The following is a 17,844-nucleotide window of genomic DNA, read 5'->3' as shown; positions in this document are numbered from 1 at the left end:
TTGACATACTGTGTGCTTTTGATTTTTGATTACAGACTCTTCTTCATGAACTAAAATGAGACCATTAGCCATGGGGTTTCCTTCCTTCCAGCACTGTTTTTACTCAGAAAATACTTCAAGGTAGTGTTTCATTTAGAACCGAATGCTAGTCCTAAAACAACGCAGCCTGTTCCTGAACTCAGCTCCTCTCAGGCTGGAGGCACAATTACCTGTTGCACAGGCACAGATAAGGGCTGAATCACAGCTGTGGTCACTCCTGTCTTGGGAGATGAGGATCCTATCGTCAAGGAAACAGAAGTTGTTTTCTTTTGAGCTCTGAAAAATGAAGAATCATATGTTAATTAGTTTTTTTATCAGCAATTTTTCTTTAAAATAATCTTACAAAAGGCCCAGGTTTCTTCTCTCTCTCTCTCTCTCTCTCTCTCTCTCTCTCTCTCTCTCTCTCTCTCTCTCTCTCTTTCATTTCCCTATTTTGTAGACCCAGTCTGTTTCTATTAAAATTTGTTTCAGAAGTTGGGATTTGTTAAAACCGATAGCTAAAAAAGTTGCATGGGCAGGGTCAGTGCATAGACAGAATGGGCTGTAATAAACGCACAGATGAAAGAAAAGTAGCCAGAGACATCTTACACTCATAAAGATTTTTAAGGTATTATCCTTAAAAAATCTTAAGAGAAAAGAAAAACAGGGAAAGCTCTCCAGTCTTTATCAGTAGGCAAATATTTGGCATCTTTATGGTTAGGGTCCTATAGTTGACTCGGTTTTAGTGTTTATTTTAGGGCTAGCAGCTGTCTGTCCTTTGTGCTGGCTTCTAATTTTGTTGAGAGGAGCTTGGAATTTTTGTCTTCGTGCTTCGAGTTTTAGTGCGGTGGAAGGGAAGGATTTAGAGGAGTCAAATTCCAGGCTCATGTTGGCCTAGAGGGTGTAGGTCTTGATTTGAATGCTAAGTTAAATCAGGACAGGCGAAATGGACACAGCAGAAGCCCATTTAATATCTGTGACTATCTGATGTGGAATGGATGTGACTTTTCAAACTATATATGACTATTTTATTATTGCAATAGTCTTACAATACAGTACTTGCATTAATGTGTAAGGATCTAATCAGGGGGAATAGTTTTTATTGCATAGAATTGTTATGTAATTACTAGGAAATTAAATCACTTGTTAGCACATCTCAGCATTAATAGAGCTCTCTCCCAAACTCAGATAGTCTTGAATATGCTTTGGCAAAATGAAGGAGACAGTAACATTTCATTAGTAACCCACGTCTCTGCAGGGAATAAGCAAATTCTGGCCTTTTCGGATATAAGGTATAACTAGCAAAAGATTTTTACATGAAAGAAAACCACTTCCTGGCCTAATTAAGACATTGCTGATTCTTATTCACACCTTCACAGTAGCCTAACTGGTTTTACCCTCAGTGAGACCGGTCTTTTCCATCCACTGGCTGCCTCCGAAGCTAATGCAGTGGCTGGCTCGATCTTGGCATACTCATGATAAAATACAGACTCCCATCATTTTAACTCATGCGACGTCAAAAATTGTGTCCCAGTGTCAAGCACTCTATCTCCGACCGACATGGCTTGACCTCTCTCAGTCCAGCACACCTGGCTACAAACCCCAGCAGCTGCTACCTTTCCTTGTCACAGGGTTTATCAGGGGACTCAAAGACACTCACTGTGGCATAGCTCCAGCTTTTGATAGGAAAGGTAAGCTTTCGCTGTCAGAGTCCGTCGAACTGGCTCCTGGGAAGACATTAAAAATCACGACACAGTTAGGACGCGGGCGGTATCAGCATCTGGAAGAATTCCGAATAATAATGGTCTTCGTCTGGAAATAGTAACATGCCAGGTCTCATTTGTGCTACAAATACCCACGGAAATCGAGGCCAATTTGGTGTTGAATCACTTTTTTATTGTTTCTTCAGAAAATCATCTTTTAAAATTACTATTATTAGCTTGCTTGAGACCACTGCGCTTGCAATCCTGGGTTTATTATTAGCTCCGTTTTTATCACTTTGGCCATCTAGGCCATCCTTTCACGTGGCCAGAAAGCTATGAGACAAATGCGAGTGTCTTTGTGGAAAAATGCCCATGGTTTTAACCTTTAACCCTGGGAGATCACGTGGTGGAGGCTGCTGATGCCACTCATTCATCAGACGTAGCCTCCTGACTCTGTCTGTGTGTGATAATGGCGTCACTACTGAATTAATACACCCTCTGATTTTGGAACACATCCTCCCAAACTCATCTCGTTCCTGAATTAAGGGTCAACTTGTTTTATTTTCAGGTATCAGTAAGCTGTACTTGACTTTTAAAAATTTGTTTTGTGTGAGTGTGAGTGTTGTGGTCCATGCACATGAGTGTATGTGTGCATTCATGTCCATGAGAGTATGTGGACACCAGAGAAGAGTATCTGGTGTGCATTCATGTCCCTGAGTGTGTGTGGAGACCAGAGACGGATGCCGTGTGCATTCACATCCATGAGTGTGTGTGGAGACCAGAGACGGATGCTGTGTGCATTCATGTTCATGAGTGAGTGTGGAAACTCAGAGTGAGTGTGGAAACGGATGTTGTGACACCCCTTCTGCTGCTATCTGCCTTAGTGCCTCGAGACAGGGCTTCTTCCTGGCCTGGATGCTCACTGTTTCAGATAAGCAGGCTGCTCAACAGGTCAGGCCACTTGTCTCCACCCCTCAATGCTAGGGTTGCTGATACTTGCAGCCGTTTATGGCATTTTACATGGGTAGTAGACACAGACTCAGGTCCTGGTATCCACAGAGCAAGCATTCTTCCCCAGTGAGCCATCTCTCTAGCCCTTGCACTCAGAATACTTAAATATTTATTCTGATCATGAGTATTTGTGTCTGAGTTTACACATGTGTTCTCATGTGCATTGCACATGTACCTGTACACGTGGAGGTCAGAGGACAACTTTCAGAATTAGTTGTGTCTTGACATCTTATTGGATCCAGGAGTTGAACTCAAACCTGAGTCCAAGCGTCTCTGCCAGTGTTCTAAACCTTGTCACCACCTTCAAATTTCAGTACCTATTTGGTACCTGTTTGTACCTATTTGGTATCAGAAAATTGTAAGCAACAGACTTAAATTTCTGATGTTTCTTTTCTCAAAAAAATTTAATTCGGGGTATTCAAATTATCTTACAGTACATGCTTATATGACCAAAATAGATTTCATGCATGTACAGAGTTGTCAAATAATTAATGAAAATATATTTAAAAAATGATCTCGAAGCACAGAATTATGTAAATTAGGTAAGATTAGTGGGTGACCGCCTCAACACAGTTTGATATATACTTGGCATATGTCTTTCAGTTTAATATATCGACATATTGACACACATACATTTGTGTACACAGGCAGACAAATGGTTCATAGTCAATAAACTCTGCACACAGTACTTTTGCTCATCAGTGCATATAGAATATCTATGAACACTCAGGTCTCCTGGAAGGCCACTTGAATTCCCTCCCCTGCTTCTGCGTAAGTCTCTCAGATCTTTTGTTAATCTTGAAGAGTCTGGCTGAGGTAACTCTGTTGGAATGTTTGTTCTGTCCCTTCCTACTTCTTCAGTGTGGGTGTTGTTCACCTGGCTCCTGGACTGCCAAGAAGGCTCATGTCTTTCCGTTTCTTTCCCTCCCTAATCCGTCCTTCTCTTACGTGAGATTAATTGTTTTCTAGCATTCACCTTCCCTGTTAAGGCACAAGAAGATGCCTCAGTCTACATGAGAACTCCTCATATCTGACATGCAACCGATTTCACACCTTCTTTGCCAGAACTTTCAGCATTTGCAAGTCACCAGATTCTGATCCCCAGAATTAAATGTATGCTTTGGGGGAACACTGCTTAGGGAGCGAGGCTGTGGTCTCAAAGAAATTCAGCATGCACACAAACCCTTGGAGAGTGTTGTTCTTGTGAGCAGAGTGGAGTGAGAACTAAATGCCTTATATGGCAAAATTGGGACAAGACAAAGCAGGAGAGGGGTGTGGGCAGTGAGAGGAATGGAGTGGGCTTGCAGGCCCAAGCAGGGAGCAAGGGAGGCTCCAAAGGATGAAGGGGAGGGAGAGGGAGGTCTGCCTTGCCAGGTTTCAGTCTCCTTGTTTGTGTCTGCACTTTGGCAACTCACTCTCCTCGGACACACGCATGCTATTCTGTCTTTTAAGGTCATCATCTTCTCGGGATTCTCAGGGCTCTTGTTTATAGCCTGCGTAGCACCTGTTCCATCCTTTCTGCAGGCGAATTACCAGTCCTCTGAGAACAGAGGCTAAGAAAAGAAGTACCAAACTGTGAAGACTTAATATCGACTCTGCCATAGCATCATTGGACTATTAGACCCCATTAGAACTTCCCCAGAAGTAATTTATGTCCAATTTATAGTCAGGAAACTGGAAGAACCAAGCTGGTAGGTAAGTTCCCCGAGGTGGTGACGGCCTGCACTCTTATTCTGAATTGCCTCCCACTCAGGACCGTGACCTTCAGGCTGTGCATATCTGGATTCCTCAGAGCGGTTACTTCCATGCTTGCCCAGATCTGGCCTTTAGCCTCTGCTGGAAGGAGTACAAGAAGTTAGGGAATTGCAGGACTTGTTTGGGGACAGGGAGTGGAGCCTGTGGCCACATGTGGGAGAAACAGCAGCTGAGCCCAGTTAGACACATAGGGCAGGTTTTGAGACTAGAGCTGAAGGGCCTATAGTTCGTTGGCAGGACATTGAGGGTGGTGATGGGGACCAAATTGCAGGATTAGCTGGAAGAGGGGGATTGGAGCGGGGTTTACATAGAAAAAGCAGACAAAGTACGGGGAGCAGAAGAATCAGGCTTTCAAAGAGGAGGAAGCTTTCACCGCCACGTGGAGATGGGTGGGGCTAAGCAGGAAAGTCCCCAGGAAGTAGCAAGAAAGGCTGTTATCAGCATGGACTGGGCTATTCTGAGATACCAGCTTAATTGGAATCATAAAATTGGCTGTGTGGGGAGCAAAGTCCTGAGGATATAGTCACAGAGTGGTCAGAAATATGGGAGACAAGAGGCTATTTTCACCTGACTCCAAACATTCCTAGCATGTAAAAAAATATGGTAATTCTTCTCTGATGATTTTTATTTTAAAAGTCATTCTTGTTTAAAAAATTGTGTGTGTGTGTGTGTGTGTGTGTGTGTGTGTGTGTGTGGCACAAATGTCATAGTATACACATGCAGATCAGAGGACAACCCTATAGGGTCAGCTCTCTACATCTGCTCTTTCATGTAGGTTCTGGGGATTGAACTCATATTGCCAGCCTTTTGAGGAAAATACCTTTACCTGTTGAGCCATCTTCCTGGCCCTACTAATAAGTCATTCTTCCTGGGTGTGGTGGCTTACACCTTTATTTCCAGTACTTGGGAAACTGAGGCCGGAGGATAACCTTAAATTTAAGGTTAATCTGGACTACTTAAGGAGTTGAGTCCTAGACTAGCTTCAGTTAGTCTGACCCTGTCTCTAGAACAATAACAATAACAGCAACAACAACAACCCTACTTCAGGAACAACAACAAAAGATTTATTCTAGGAGCCAGGCATTGGGATCTAGGACTGGTCTCGAATCCTAGCACAGAAGGATCCTAGTGAGTTCAAGGCCATCAGGGACGACTAAAGGAAATCTTGTCTTAAATAAAACACAGACAGACAGAAACACACAGAGAGACAGACAGACAGATTTTCTTGGACTGTGTTATAGCACAGATGCAGAATACCTGACTAGCACATGGAAGACCCTGGATTTGATATTCTGAGAAAGACAGTCAAAAGGTGAAAATAATAGTGTTCTGGAGTGCTTCCGCACCTGCCCAGCCTGTGTGGAATGCCAAAGTCACCTTATGTCTCAGGTGTCAACACAGCTGTGGCAGGCTGGAGCAGACCAAATCCTCAAGGTGTCAGCCCCTTCCCTTCCCTCTCCTCAGGGCAATTCCGTCCCTCCCACTCCACCCCCAGTCAGCCCCTGTGTGCTATCTGCTGCTTAGAAAGAGGGATATTTATGACTTGAGTAAATGCTTGGGAGACAATAATTTAAACTAAATACAAACAGACCAGGTGTGAAGGTTGTTTAAAAAAGGACACACACCAAAAAAAAAAAAAAAAAAAGAAGAAGAAGAAAGAAAAAAAGAAATGGCAACATACCAGAAGTGACTACTGAGTTGATGGTACAGTGTATGCTTAGCCGTGGGAAGCCCTTGTTTCAGTTCCCAGCAACACAAATATACACACAGAGAAAACCACAGGGTTATTTTAGTTAGGCTGTGCATGATTTTATTTTATATTTTTATCTGTGTGTGTGTGCACGTATGCATGCTTTAGATTTATTTTTAAGGAAAATACTATTTTTTTTGTGATCTTCAGAGTAGCCAGCATCACGTGCCAGGCACCACTCCAGGTTCAACCGCTTAGATCCTGATAATGATCTAATTTCAAAGCACACAGCCAGTGTTAAAGGTAGGGCAAACCACTGGCTTTTCACAAAATGTTAGGAAAAATTATTTTAAAATGTATAATATATTTTTGGTTGTAAACCTAACCTTTAATAAGGGAGCCATCTTTCCAGCCCTTGAAAGAACAATACTCAACTTCATGTATAAAGACAAAAAAAACAGAACAGCTAAAACAATCCTGTACAAAAAAGGAACTTCTGGAGGCATCACCGTCCCTGACTTCATGCTCTACATTAGAGGTATAGTACTAAAAACAGCATGGTACTGGCATAAAAATAGACAGGTAAATCAATGGAATTGAATAGAAGACCCTGATGTAAATCCACACACCTACGAACACCTGATTTTTGATAAGGAAGCCAAAATTACACAATGGAAAAAAATAAAGCATCTTCAACAAATGGTGCTGGCATGAATGGATGTTCATGAGTAGAAGAATGAAAATAGATTCATATATATCGTTCTGCACAAAATTCAAGTGCAATTGGATCAAAGACCTCAACATGAAAACAGATAAACCGAACCTAATAGAAGAGAAAGTGGGAGGTAACCCTGAATGCATGTGATGTGGGAATATGTTTTATTATCATTGGTTAAAAAAAGTAGCTGATTTGGGCCTATGGCAGGACAGACTATAGGCAGGCAGGAAATCAGAGAAAGCAGGCTGAGTCAAAGAAATGCCATGTAGATGCCAAAGGAGACAGACACCAGAACAGAACCTGATCCAGTAAGCCACAACCTCATGGCAATACAGATTAATAGAAATGGGTTAATTTAAGAAGTAAAAGTTAGGTAAGAAGAAGCCTGAGCTAATAGGCCAAGCAGTGTTGCAATTAATATAGCTTCTGTGTGATTATTCAGGCCCTGGCAGCTGGGAAATGAACAAGTGGTTTCCATCTACATGTATGGGCATAGGAGACAACTTCCTGAATATGACACCAGCAGCACAGACACTGAGATTGACAATTAATAAATGGGACCTCCTGAAATTGAGAAGCTTCTGTAAGGCAAAGGACCCTGCCAATAAGACAAAAAGGCAGCATACAGAATGGGAAAAGATCTTTACCAACCCTACACCTGACAGAGGGCTGATCTCTAAAATATAAAGAGAAGAAACTAGACATCAAAATACTAAATAATCCAATTAAAAATGGGGTACAAATCTAAACAGAGATTTCAACAGAAGAATCTCAAATGATTAGATATACCTAAAGGATTGCTCAATATCCTTAGCTATCAGGGAAATGAAAATCAAAACAACTCTTAGATACCATCTTACACCTGTCAGAATGGTTAAAATAAAAAACACTGACACCATATGTTGGAGCAGATGTGAATTTAGGGGAACATTCTTCCTTGCTAGTGGGATGCAAACTTATATAGCCATTTTGGAAATCAGTATACCAATTTCTCAGAAAAAATGGGGATCAATCTACCTCAAAACTCAGCAATATCAAACTATGCTCATAGCAGTGTTATTTGTAATAGCCAGAACCTGGAAACAACCTAGATGCCTCTAAACTGAAGAATGAATAAAGAAAATGTGGTATCTTTACGCAAAGGAATATTACTCAGCTGTAAAAACAATGACATCATGAAATTTGTAGGCAAATGGATGGAACTAGAAAAAAAATCATCCCAAGTGAGTATGTACTTGGATGTACAAACATGGTACGTACTCACTCATAAGTAGATTCTAGATGTAAAGCAAAGGAGAGCCAGGCTACAGTCCACAGCCCCAGAGAAGCTAGGTAACTGGGAAGACCTGAAGAAGGATGCATGGATTTCCCTGGGAAGGGGAAATCAATGAGATCTCTTGGATAAACTATAGGAGGGGGTAATGGGAGGGGTATGTGAGGGGTTGGGGGAATGGGTTAGTTGATTTAGGGAAAGCATGGAGAGCAACAGCAACAAAAGAGATATCTTGATATAGGGAGCCATTATGGGATTAGGGAGAAACCTGGTGCCAGGGAAACCTCCCAAGAATCCACAAGGATGTCTCCAGATAAGACTCCTAGCAATAGTGGAGAATGTATGTGAACTAGCTGTCTCTCATAATCAGAGTGGTGACTACCCTACTTGTCATCAGAGAGCCTTCATCCAGTAACTAAAGCAAGCAGATGCAAAGATCCACAGCTAAGCACTGGGCTGAGCACCAGGAATCCAGTTGAAGAGAGGGAACAGGAATTGTATGAGGTAGGGGATCAAGATCTTGATGGGAAAACCCACAAAAACTAGCTGACCTGAGCTAGTGGGAGCTCACAGACTTGGGACCACACGGACTCGTGGACTCTGGGGCTGACTAACCCTCTACATGTGGGTGACAGTTGTGTAGCTTGGTCTGTCTGTGGAGTTCCTAGCAGTGGGATCAGGACCTATCCCTGACACCATGGTATTTTTGGAACCTATTCCCCAGGCTGGGACAAGTCACCCATCCTTGATGCAGGTGGCTAGAGCTTGCTCCTGACTCAACTTGATATGCTATGTTTTGTTGACTCCCATGGGAATCCTGTCCCTTTCTGAATGGAGGAGGAGTGGATGGGGGGAAGACAAGAGGTGGGGGAGGGAACTGGAAGAGAAGAAGGAGGGATAACTGTGGTTGGTATATAAAATAAATGAAAAAAATAATAAAAATGAAAAATATAATGTGAAGAAGAGCCTAATGTATTCTTAGGCTTTTTCATGTTCTCTTCATAAATTTTCAAATCTAGCAGAAGGAATGGATGACTGGAAATCCATTTGATATCAGACATTGGCGCACCACAGTGGTCTGGCATTTGGGCTTGACCTGGGAGGAGCAGAAGGAACACTTGCCCATGCCACATCCTGGCTTCCTTCCAGATCTCAGCAACCTGGTTACTTAGCACTGAGTGAGCAGAGACTAATGTCAGGCAGTACCTGCTTCCTTGCATCTGTCTTCTGCATTCCTGCCCAACCTCCCTGTCTTCAACGCTGACTTCCTGTCCTCTCCTCTAGATCCACATTTGTCATGCCCACAAGGTCTAGTTCAATCCAGTTTCCTTCATCCCATTTTAAGAGCCACCACCCTGCCTTCTTCAGAGTTCTTAAAGCTATACCAATTCATTTTACAATGGCAAGAGGAGGGAATGGTGGAAAGTCGGGATGAATTTATTTCACATGCTGTTTATTTTTCCTGTTTACATATTCTTGAGTTATTCCTTTCCTTTCTAGCCCAGGAGGGCATCTCTTCCCCATCCTGCACACATGGGAGCCACATTCTCCTCTCACTTAAAGACTTTATATCTTACTCGCCCTCTCTACTGCATAATCTAATTCTCCCCCTACTGTGTCTTTTCTACGGCATATGAACATATTCCAGTAACTCCTGCCTGTAAGCAGACTGCCAACAAACTGTCCTTTATGGCCTCTTACCCCTTTCCAGATAGATACTGACAATGTTTCTGCTGGTAACTTGGCAAAACTTCACAAAGGACCACCTAATATTTGCTACAGATTCCATAGGTGGCAAACTTTTCCAATTCATTTCAACTCGTGACACCTTTCTCCCAGGTGCCTCTTGTTACAATCACCAACCATGCCCAGCATTGCTAAAGGCAGTGGCTTGATCCTGGAGTCCATCTGACTTCTCGGCAGAATGGACACTGCTGACAAGTCCCTCCTTCCCGAAGCAACTCCCTTCTCCTCAGGTGATGGCTAGTTTGAACTGTCAAACTGATACAGTATATCATCTGGCAGACAGTGGGTGGGAAGACAGGTCTGTGGGGGGTATTGTCTTAATTATGCTAATAGATATGGCAAGACCTAGCCCACTGTGGGTGGCACTATTCCCTAGCCAGGGGAATCTTAGACTGCCTACGTATAAAGAGCAAATTAAACAATAAAAAGGCTTGCAAACATTCATTTCTCTCTGTTTTTGACTATGATGTCATGTGCCTAGCTGCTTCAAGTTCTGGCTACCTTGACTTTCTGGAGTAATGAGATGAAACCTGGATTTTGAGCTAAAGCAAACTCTTTCCCCTCTAAGTCACAGTTGTCGCCATCACCTGGCTGATGATGTCCAGTGGTCTTGGATTTCCCTTGGTTCCTTCTGTCCTTCAGGTCTTCCCCACCCAGAATCTTTGTTCTCTCTCCCTGGACCTTTCACCAGGTTTTTCTGCTCTTCTCTTCTGGCTTTAGGTCAAATGTCACCTCTTCAGAGTGGCTTTTCACCTGGCCATCCTATCAGTTATTCTTATTTCCTTCACAGTCTTGCTAAGTCTTGGAGTTTTGAGGACTTTCTTGGGTCCTTCTTATTCTCCTTCTCCTTATTCTCCTTCCCTCCTCATTCTTTTTGTTCTTGTTCTTCCTTCTTCCTTTCTTCTCTTTCTTTCTTTCCCTCCCTCCCTCCCTCCCTTCCTTCTCCTCTCTCTTCTTGAGTGTGAGCTTCAGAATAGCTATGTATTTATTAATGTGAGCTTCAGGTTGGGACCAGTGCCTGTTTCATAGAAGTTATTAAATATACAAGTGAGGATGGCCAACAAAAGTACTTTGTCCTGAAAACTCAATGAAAGCAGAGCAAGGCAGGGAATAGAGCAGCCCCAGGGATAATAAAAATTTCTTCTTCACTTTTTTCTGGAGCAGCGAAGAAGAGGCAGATTGTTTGGGTTTGAATCTTTGACTCACAGGTGAGCATGGAAGCACACACACACACACACACACACACACACACACACACACACACGATCATTATTTAATCTCTTAAATTTGTTTCCTCAACTATCGACCCATAATTTTATTATTCTGTTGTTAATGCTGCTATCACTCTTCATGTGCTCGTGCACACCCTTGACGGTACACATGCCGTAGCACGTGTATGGAGGTTGGGGGAAAACTCTTGGGTTTCCCTTCTCTTCTGCTATATTGTTCCAAAATCATATTGTCAGGCTTGGCAGCAAGTGGACCTACCTACCTACTCTGCTGTTCTGTGGGCCCAATCAGTGGGATATAGATAATTTCCAGCTAATAGGTTTTGAAATATTCCTAGAAAGATTTTGTTGATATTAACAATGCCACAACTTCTCTACTTCTGGTAGACCTCTAGTGGCTCCTTGTTCCTGTGGAATTAGCAAGGCCTGCATCTAATCAGTGCTGGAATAAGTGAAGGCAAACATTTCTTCTTGGGACTCTCAGTGAGATGAAGAACGTGTCTGAGCTTGGCTCCTATCTCATGTCATTGTTCTCAGGGATACATATATACTGAAAATTCCACTTAAATTTTTAGTATTTATCCTCATTTAACAAGTCATTGTTAGCCAGTTTCTGTAGTAGTTTATCTTAGGAAGATGAATCTTACTGGCTCCTTACCTTGTTTTACCCAGTTCCTTTATCCTCCTTCAATCTATGTAAGGTCACACACTATCTAAATCCACAAAACTGCTGACCACAGAGTTTAGTGAGTATCCTGGGAAAATTGCACATAGGAAAAAAAAATTCCAATTTATTTCTAGCAAGTCTTCAAGCAAATGAGGCATCGCATTTTAAGAAGTTTGGAACAAACAGAGATGAGAACCTGCAAGCAGGTTTCTTTCAGTTCCCTTGTTGTGCCGTAAAATGCCACGAGAAGTTCACTATAGCACCCGCTCGTTAGTGACCCTTGCTAATAACTCACTATGAAAGAAGAATTCCCGCTCGTTAGTGACACTTGCTAATAACTCACTATGAAAGAAGAATTCTCTTTGCCATCCATTTTTCACTGATGAAGCACTTTTAAATATTTGCCAGTACGATGGCGTGGCTAAGAGCGGGCACTTTAAATTGGAGGAACCCTGTCAACCTTTCTGGGTCTGTTTCTCATTTGTAAAATGGAAAATCGGAGAAATACCTCCAAGGACTGACAGTGAAGCTTAGAGAAATTTATCTGCATGCCTGTGTGTGTGTGTGTGTGTGTGTGTGTGTGTGTGTGTGTGTGTGTGTGTGTGCGCGCGCACGCGCGCGCCTCTGTGTGTGTGTGCGCATGTGTGTGCGTGTGTGTGCACACTTGTGCATTTTACAAGACAGGTCATAGGCATCAGCCACACAGTTTGCTTTCCTTAAGAGGACAAGGTTGCCAGAGGTCCCTGCAAACACTCATGCAAAGTGGAAAGTCCTTTCAAAAGCAAAGGCACCAGTTTTTAGTCAGCCTTCCTCTTGCTTTTAAAACGCTTTTGCTGGCTCTTGAAGGAGCTCTAGACAAGAGTTCAGACCTTATTTTATTTAGCTTTAGCAATGAAAAGGTATAATGTAATTAGACAAAAGAACTGAAAACTGAAATTCAACATAGGAGAGGCCTCAAGTATTTCCAAGCTTGTTTGAAATTGTAGCTATTATTTTAAGAAGCAACTGATTTATGGGATAGCCATGAAATCGTAGATTTAAAGGCAGTCTGAGAAGTGTGGTGCTTAAAGCACTTCTAATTATTTAGAACTATTGGTATTGATCCAAAAATATTATTTAAACTATGATATAATGGTAATCAAGTTTTCCAATTTCACAAGGCTTTGTTTTATTTAAAAAAATGATTAATGACAGGACAATAGAATTATTCCATTCTCTCAAACTGCTCTTGGAGAATCAGTTTTTGAAGTCATCCATACCAACTCATTCATGTTCTTAGTTAATTAGTGGAAATAAGGGAGTCTTAACAACAACAAAAAGCACAGTGCTCAAATTTAGTAAAATTAAAACATTTCAAAAAACTCAACACTTCTCATCCCCATGAGTAAATAACTCCCTAAATCTTTTATAACCTTGGATGATACAGTGTTTCAATTACATTTTCATACTTCATTTACTTGAGGAGAGAAGAACTAAATTGGCTGCTTTATATTGTAAATAAATTCAAGGTACATGTGGCAGAGATGGAAAGGAACCACCTGATGCCTGCCTAGATGTCAGAACTAGTCAAGTGAGAATGAAATGTAATTCAAGAGTTGTTCAGGAGAAATGAGGTTGGGTTTGACCCACATCACCACAGCGCTGTTTGCCCTGGGAAATTACACCCACGGGACTGCAGGGATGCCTGGAAGACAGCCAGAAGACCACTCCCACTTCACCCCGCCACACCCCACTTGCCTTCAATGAACACCTCTGCGGATGTGGTGTCTGAGCCGCTGGGGTTTGTAGCCAGACACGAGTAGCGACCTGTGTCGTCCTCAAAGGCCTCAGCAATGACTAAGGTGTGCAGCTCCGCACCGTCGCCCTGGATCTGAATGTCAGGACTGTTGAACAGCTCCTTCCCTTCACAGAACCATCTGCAGGACAAACAGATGACAGCAGGATTGGTGAGGCACAGAATAAGGCAGCGGCTGTGTGCTAACGAAGCAAGGCTCATGCTATGCCGGAAGATGTTTGCTCAGTAAACCTAGCCCGTGAAATTAATGACTAGACACACCTGCCCCACGAAGATGTTCTTTGTCAAGCACCTTGCACATTATAGTAACCTTAAAATAAGTGACCTTGTTGAACTTGTAAAGACTGTTTTGATTATAATCTTAAGGAACTAAAACCCAAAGTGTCTTATAACATGTTTTATAATGTAGGACTTCCATGATCATTACAATCTTACCTGTTACTCTTATCTAAGGAAGAGTATAAAAGGGATATAAACTTTATGTTCAAACTATCTGCAGTGCTCAGGAAGTATGGTCATTAAAGCAATGTGAACTGACCAGCAAATTCTCTGCGCACTGAGCAGCCCAGGATTGTATGCCTTCATATTCCTGATTTTCACAGCAGTTTCGAGCTGGCTTTTTTGCTCTCCACAATGGAGAGAGAAAGCGAAGTGAGCTGTAATTCATTCTTGCCTGTTGGCACTTTCCTTTCTAGGCCAAGATGGTGTGGCAGGAGGCTGTGGCTGATTGCACAGCCTCCTTCCCATGGTCTTTTTTCTGTTTCCCTACCTCCTCAAACTCAGTAGCCTCTGGCTGCTTTTACATAAAACAAAACAGACAAAGCAACAAATACCTTTCCCTCAAACCTGCTAGTGTGACGCATTCTTAAAGAACCATGGAAACATGCTTGTTTAAACTAAGACGCCCGGAGATTCTGGAAGTATATTTTCAATTCATCTCTTAATAACACTAAGAAATCTGTTCTGATTCTGATTGTCTATAAAATTGTGAAATTATGACAACACTGGGGACTAATTTTTTTATCTGGAGTTACGAGATGTAGGTCCATATTTAATTTGAAAACCAAGTTAGTGAAGCAAAGGTCTTGTGAACTCACAGAGCACCAACCCAGAGGCCATACTAAAAGCCACACACTGATACTTACAGAACAATCATGACTGTGAGGATTAAAAAAATAGAACAGAATGAGCCAACACCATGCACCATTTTATATAGTGAGGCTCATATTATTTTGGGCCAGTCTTTTCTTAATTCTGGGGTACTGTGTGATTGTTCTTGTTTGCATGAAGTCTTAGAGATTCATCCAGATTAAAGCCATGTCACATTCCCTTCCTTCTCTCTTTTTACAGCCATAGTCCACCTTGCTACCTACAAGCACTAAGTGTGGTGTTGGCTCTTGTCGATCACGCTAGTTCTATTTCTGATCAATGGTAAATTCTGTGTCTGTCATCAGACTAATAATCTCCTGAATTTCTTCCACTGGTTAGTCCTTGAACTTTTGGTCTGTTATTGATGGCTTTCTAGTGACTTTCCCCTTAGTTTTATTTTCTATTGTTTTGTTTTGTGATAAACTTCTGTTTCTGTCCAATATTCCAGGGGCTCACCGCTACATAGCCCTCAAGGGTTACTCTCTGACCATTTTTACCCACACCTTCCCTTCTTTGGAATTCTTTTCTGGTCCTCTGCATTAATCCTTGTGACAAACAACCTCTAGAGGCTTGCTCAACATACAAAACCTCCACTGAACATACAACTATTGAGTGTTGTTTATGAGAAAAGCATGGAACCATGTTTGATAAACTCTGAAACTAATTGTGGAATTTGTCTATCTGTTCTGGCATTAGTTGGTTTTGGCTTCCAGGAAAAAGAAATAAACCCAGCACTAAGGGAAAAGGAAAAATGAGAAGGTAGGGGAGCTTTAAGAAGACTATGATGATGACCGTTGGATGGATGTGCCTCAACAAGAGGTCTTTGACAGCTACACGAGTGTGTGCGTGCAGAATCTCACCCTCTAACTCTGCAGATGGAGGGCCAGAAAGCCTGTTTTAGCAAGGCTGCCAGCAAATCTTACCTTTCACACTTTAGAGTTGGCCGAGAGGGTAAAACAGAAGAAGATACTGAAAATGACAATAAGCTAAAACTTTGTAGTCAAGACATTATTTTCCTTTTAATTTTTCATCCAATCACACATTTCCTTGTGGCTGCATTTGTTATATGGCAGTGGAGTCAGGAAGGAGTTGCACTTGACTATCTAGTGCTGAAACTCATGTTCTTTACTTTCTAGGAAATGTCCATTGGTGCCTAATTATAGTTTCTCATACTGTAGACCTGGGGACATCTGCCTCAGCACTACCTGGGAGTTTGTTAGACACACAGAATCATGACCCTCTTCCTAAGTCTACGCCATCACTGAGGGTCCCTGAGTGTTTCCACGTGAATGTACCTTTAAGTCTGGATCTAAGATGCCCTAGTTGTGCTAACTTTTCCTGATTCTCCATCCTAAAGCCACCGTACTTCACATCTCAAGTCTCTTTGCAAGTAGGCGCATTCACAGTTCTGCTCTTCCCATCGGTCCTTCAAACCTTTGAATATCATTCACTTATCTGACAACTGATCACTACTACTTTCGAAAAGATTCTTGTATTTTATACATATGAGTGTTTAGCGTGCATGTGTGTATGTGTACCACATGCAAGCTTGGTGCATATGGTGGTCAGAAGAGGGTGTCAGATTTCCTGGAACTGGAGTCATGAATGGTCGTAAGGCACCATGCAGAGCTGGGTATTGTCCTCTGCAAGAGCAACAGCTGCTCCAAACTACAGAGACATCTCTGCAGCCCCACTTATTCCTATGATTTATATCTTGTGTAGTATTTTCTTCTATCAATATCCAAAGTTTAATGTATTTATATCTCACTTTTCTACCTAGAAAATGGAATACTTTTTTATTAGTACGAAATAATGGGTTTTATTGGGTAATTTCATACTATATTATAATTTCATAATATGTATAATGTATACTTTCAGAATATATTACAACATATTTTGACCATATTCCCTCTTTGCTCCCTTTCTCTGATGATTTTTTTTTGAGATAGGGTCTCAAATAATTAAATAAATAAATAGATAGCTCATGCTGGCCTGGAACTTAGAGTGATCCTCCTGCTTCAGCCTCCTGAGTGTGCCAGGATAACAGGACTAAGTCACTATGCCTGGATTAATTTCTCTTCCCTCTCAATTCTTATCCATCTTTCTTACATAAACTCCTTCTTGACTGCAAAATTAAATAAAAATAGAACAATTTCTTTTTGATCCACAGTGTCCAGCACAGTCATGGGTCACACATTACTTTGTACTCACTCAGCCTTCGAGATTTGCTTTCCATGATTTTTGTCAAAAGCTCCGAGAAGGCCTGCAGAAAAATCCTCTATAATGTTGTCTGATCTAGCATTTCCTAAGTTTAACAGACCACGGAATTCTCTTTAATACCTACTAAAATCCTGTGTGCATATTATAGGATGTTTTCCTAGAATATCAATTCCACAGAACTTGTATTTTTAAAAGATTAATTATAAGGTAATAATGATAAGAGTAAGATTAAAAGAAACATCTGCCAAGCACAATACCTGAAATATACCTTAAAGAGAATATATTTCATATGTCAAAGATGTCAAAGCCAGGTAGGTGCTTTTTTTTGCCACAGAACAGACTTAATACCTTGTGTTCATCAAGACTATTGTACTTAGTATTTAATATTAAAGGTATGTAATATTACACATGAACACAGGCATGTGTACGCGCATGCGCGCGCACACACACACACACACACACACACACACACACACAATTTTTAGGAGGTGAGATCTTTGAGACAGTCTCTTTTGTAGCCCAGACTGGCCTCAATTCTACTCTTTCAATTCAGTACCTCCCAGTGCTGGCCCTGAACTCCTGATCTTCCCCTTTCTGCTTCGCAAGTGCTGATGCCTTCCTCACACTCATATTGAAATCTGTTATTACTGTGTTTTCCTATCATGTTAAACTCAAGTTGCCTCTGGGTTTATGACTTGGTCTTTTAAACATATTCACTGGGCTTCAGCAGCAGAGCATTCGGTATGCAGAGTGTATTATACACATCTTTTTACTTTCTGTGTTTCTGTTGCTATGTCATCTGGAGTCTTATGGCTATGGAGAGACTGCCCTTCCTAGGGTCAGCCAGTACCTAGAGATCTGAAACTGGCC

The 17,844-nt window shown here is 41.7% G+C and overlaps 1 protein-coding gene across 1 annotated transcript in view; it reads right to left on the bottom strand.

Annotated features, from left to right (window-relative positions):
- Palld (palladin, cytoskeletal associated protein) overlaps positions 1 to 17,844 on the bottom strand; it is a 380,611-nt gene that overhangs the window by 222,293 nt on the left and 140,474 nt on the right. The window contains exons 2-4 of the mRNA XM_038326176.2: positions 13,548 to 13,726; positions 1,679 to 1,745; positions 210 to 315 (exon numbers count right to left, since the gene is read on the bottom strand). Of these exons, the coding sequence (XP_038182104.1) occupies positions 210 to 315; positions 1,679 to 1,745; positions 13,548 to 13,726 (352 nt within the window). The remainder of the gene's footprint in view (positions 1 to 209; positions 316 to 1,678; positions 1,746 to 13,547; positions 13,727 to 17,844) is intronic.

Source organism: Arvicola amphibius, chromosome 4 (genome assembly GCF_903992535.2).
Source record: "Arvicola amphibius chromosome 4, mArvAmp1.2, whole genome shotgun sequence".
NCBI classification, from domain to species: Eukaryota; Metazoa; Chordata; class Mammalia; order Rodentia; family Cricetidae; genus Arvicola; species Arvicola amphibius.
This window is presented reverse-complemented; position numbering and strand designations above follow the sequence as displayed.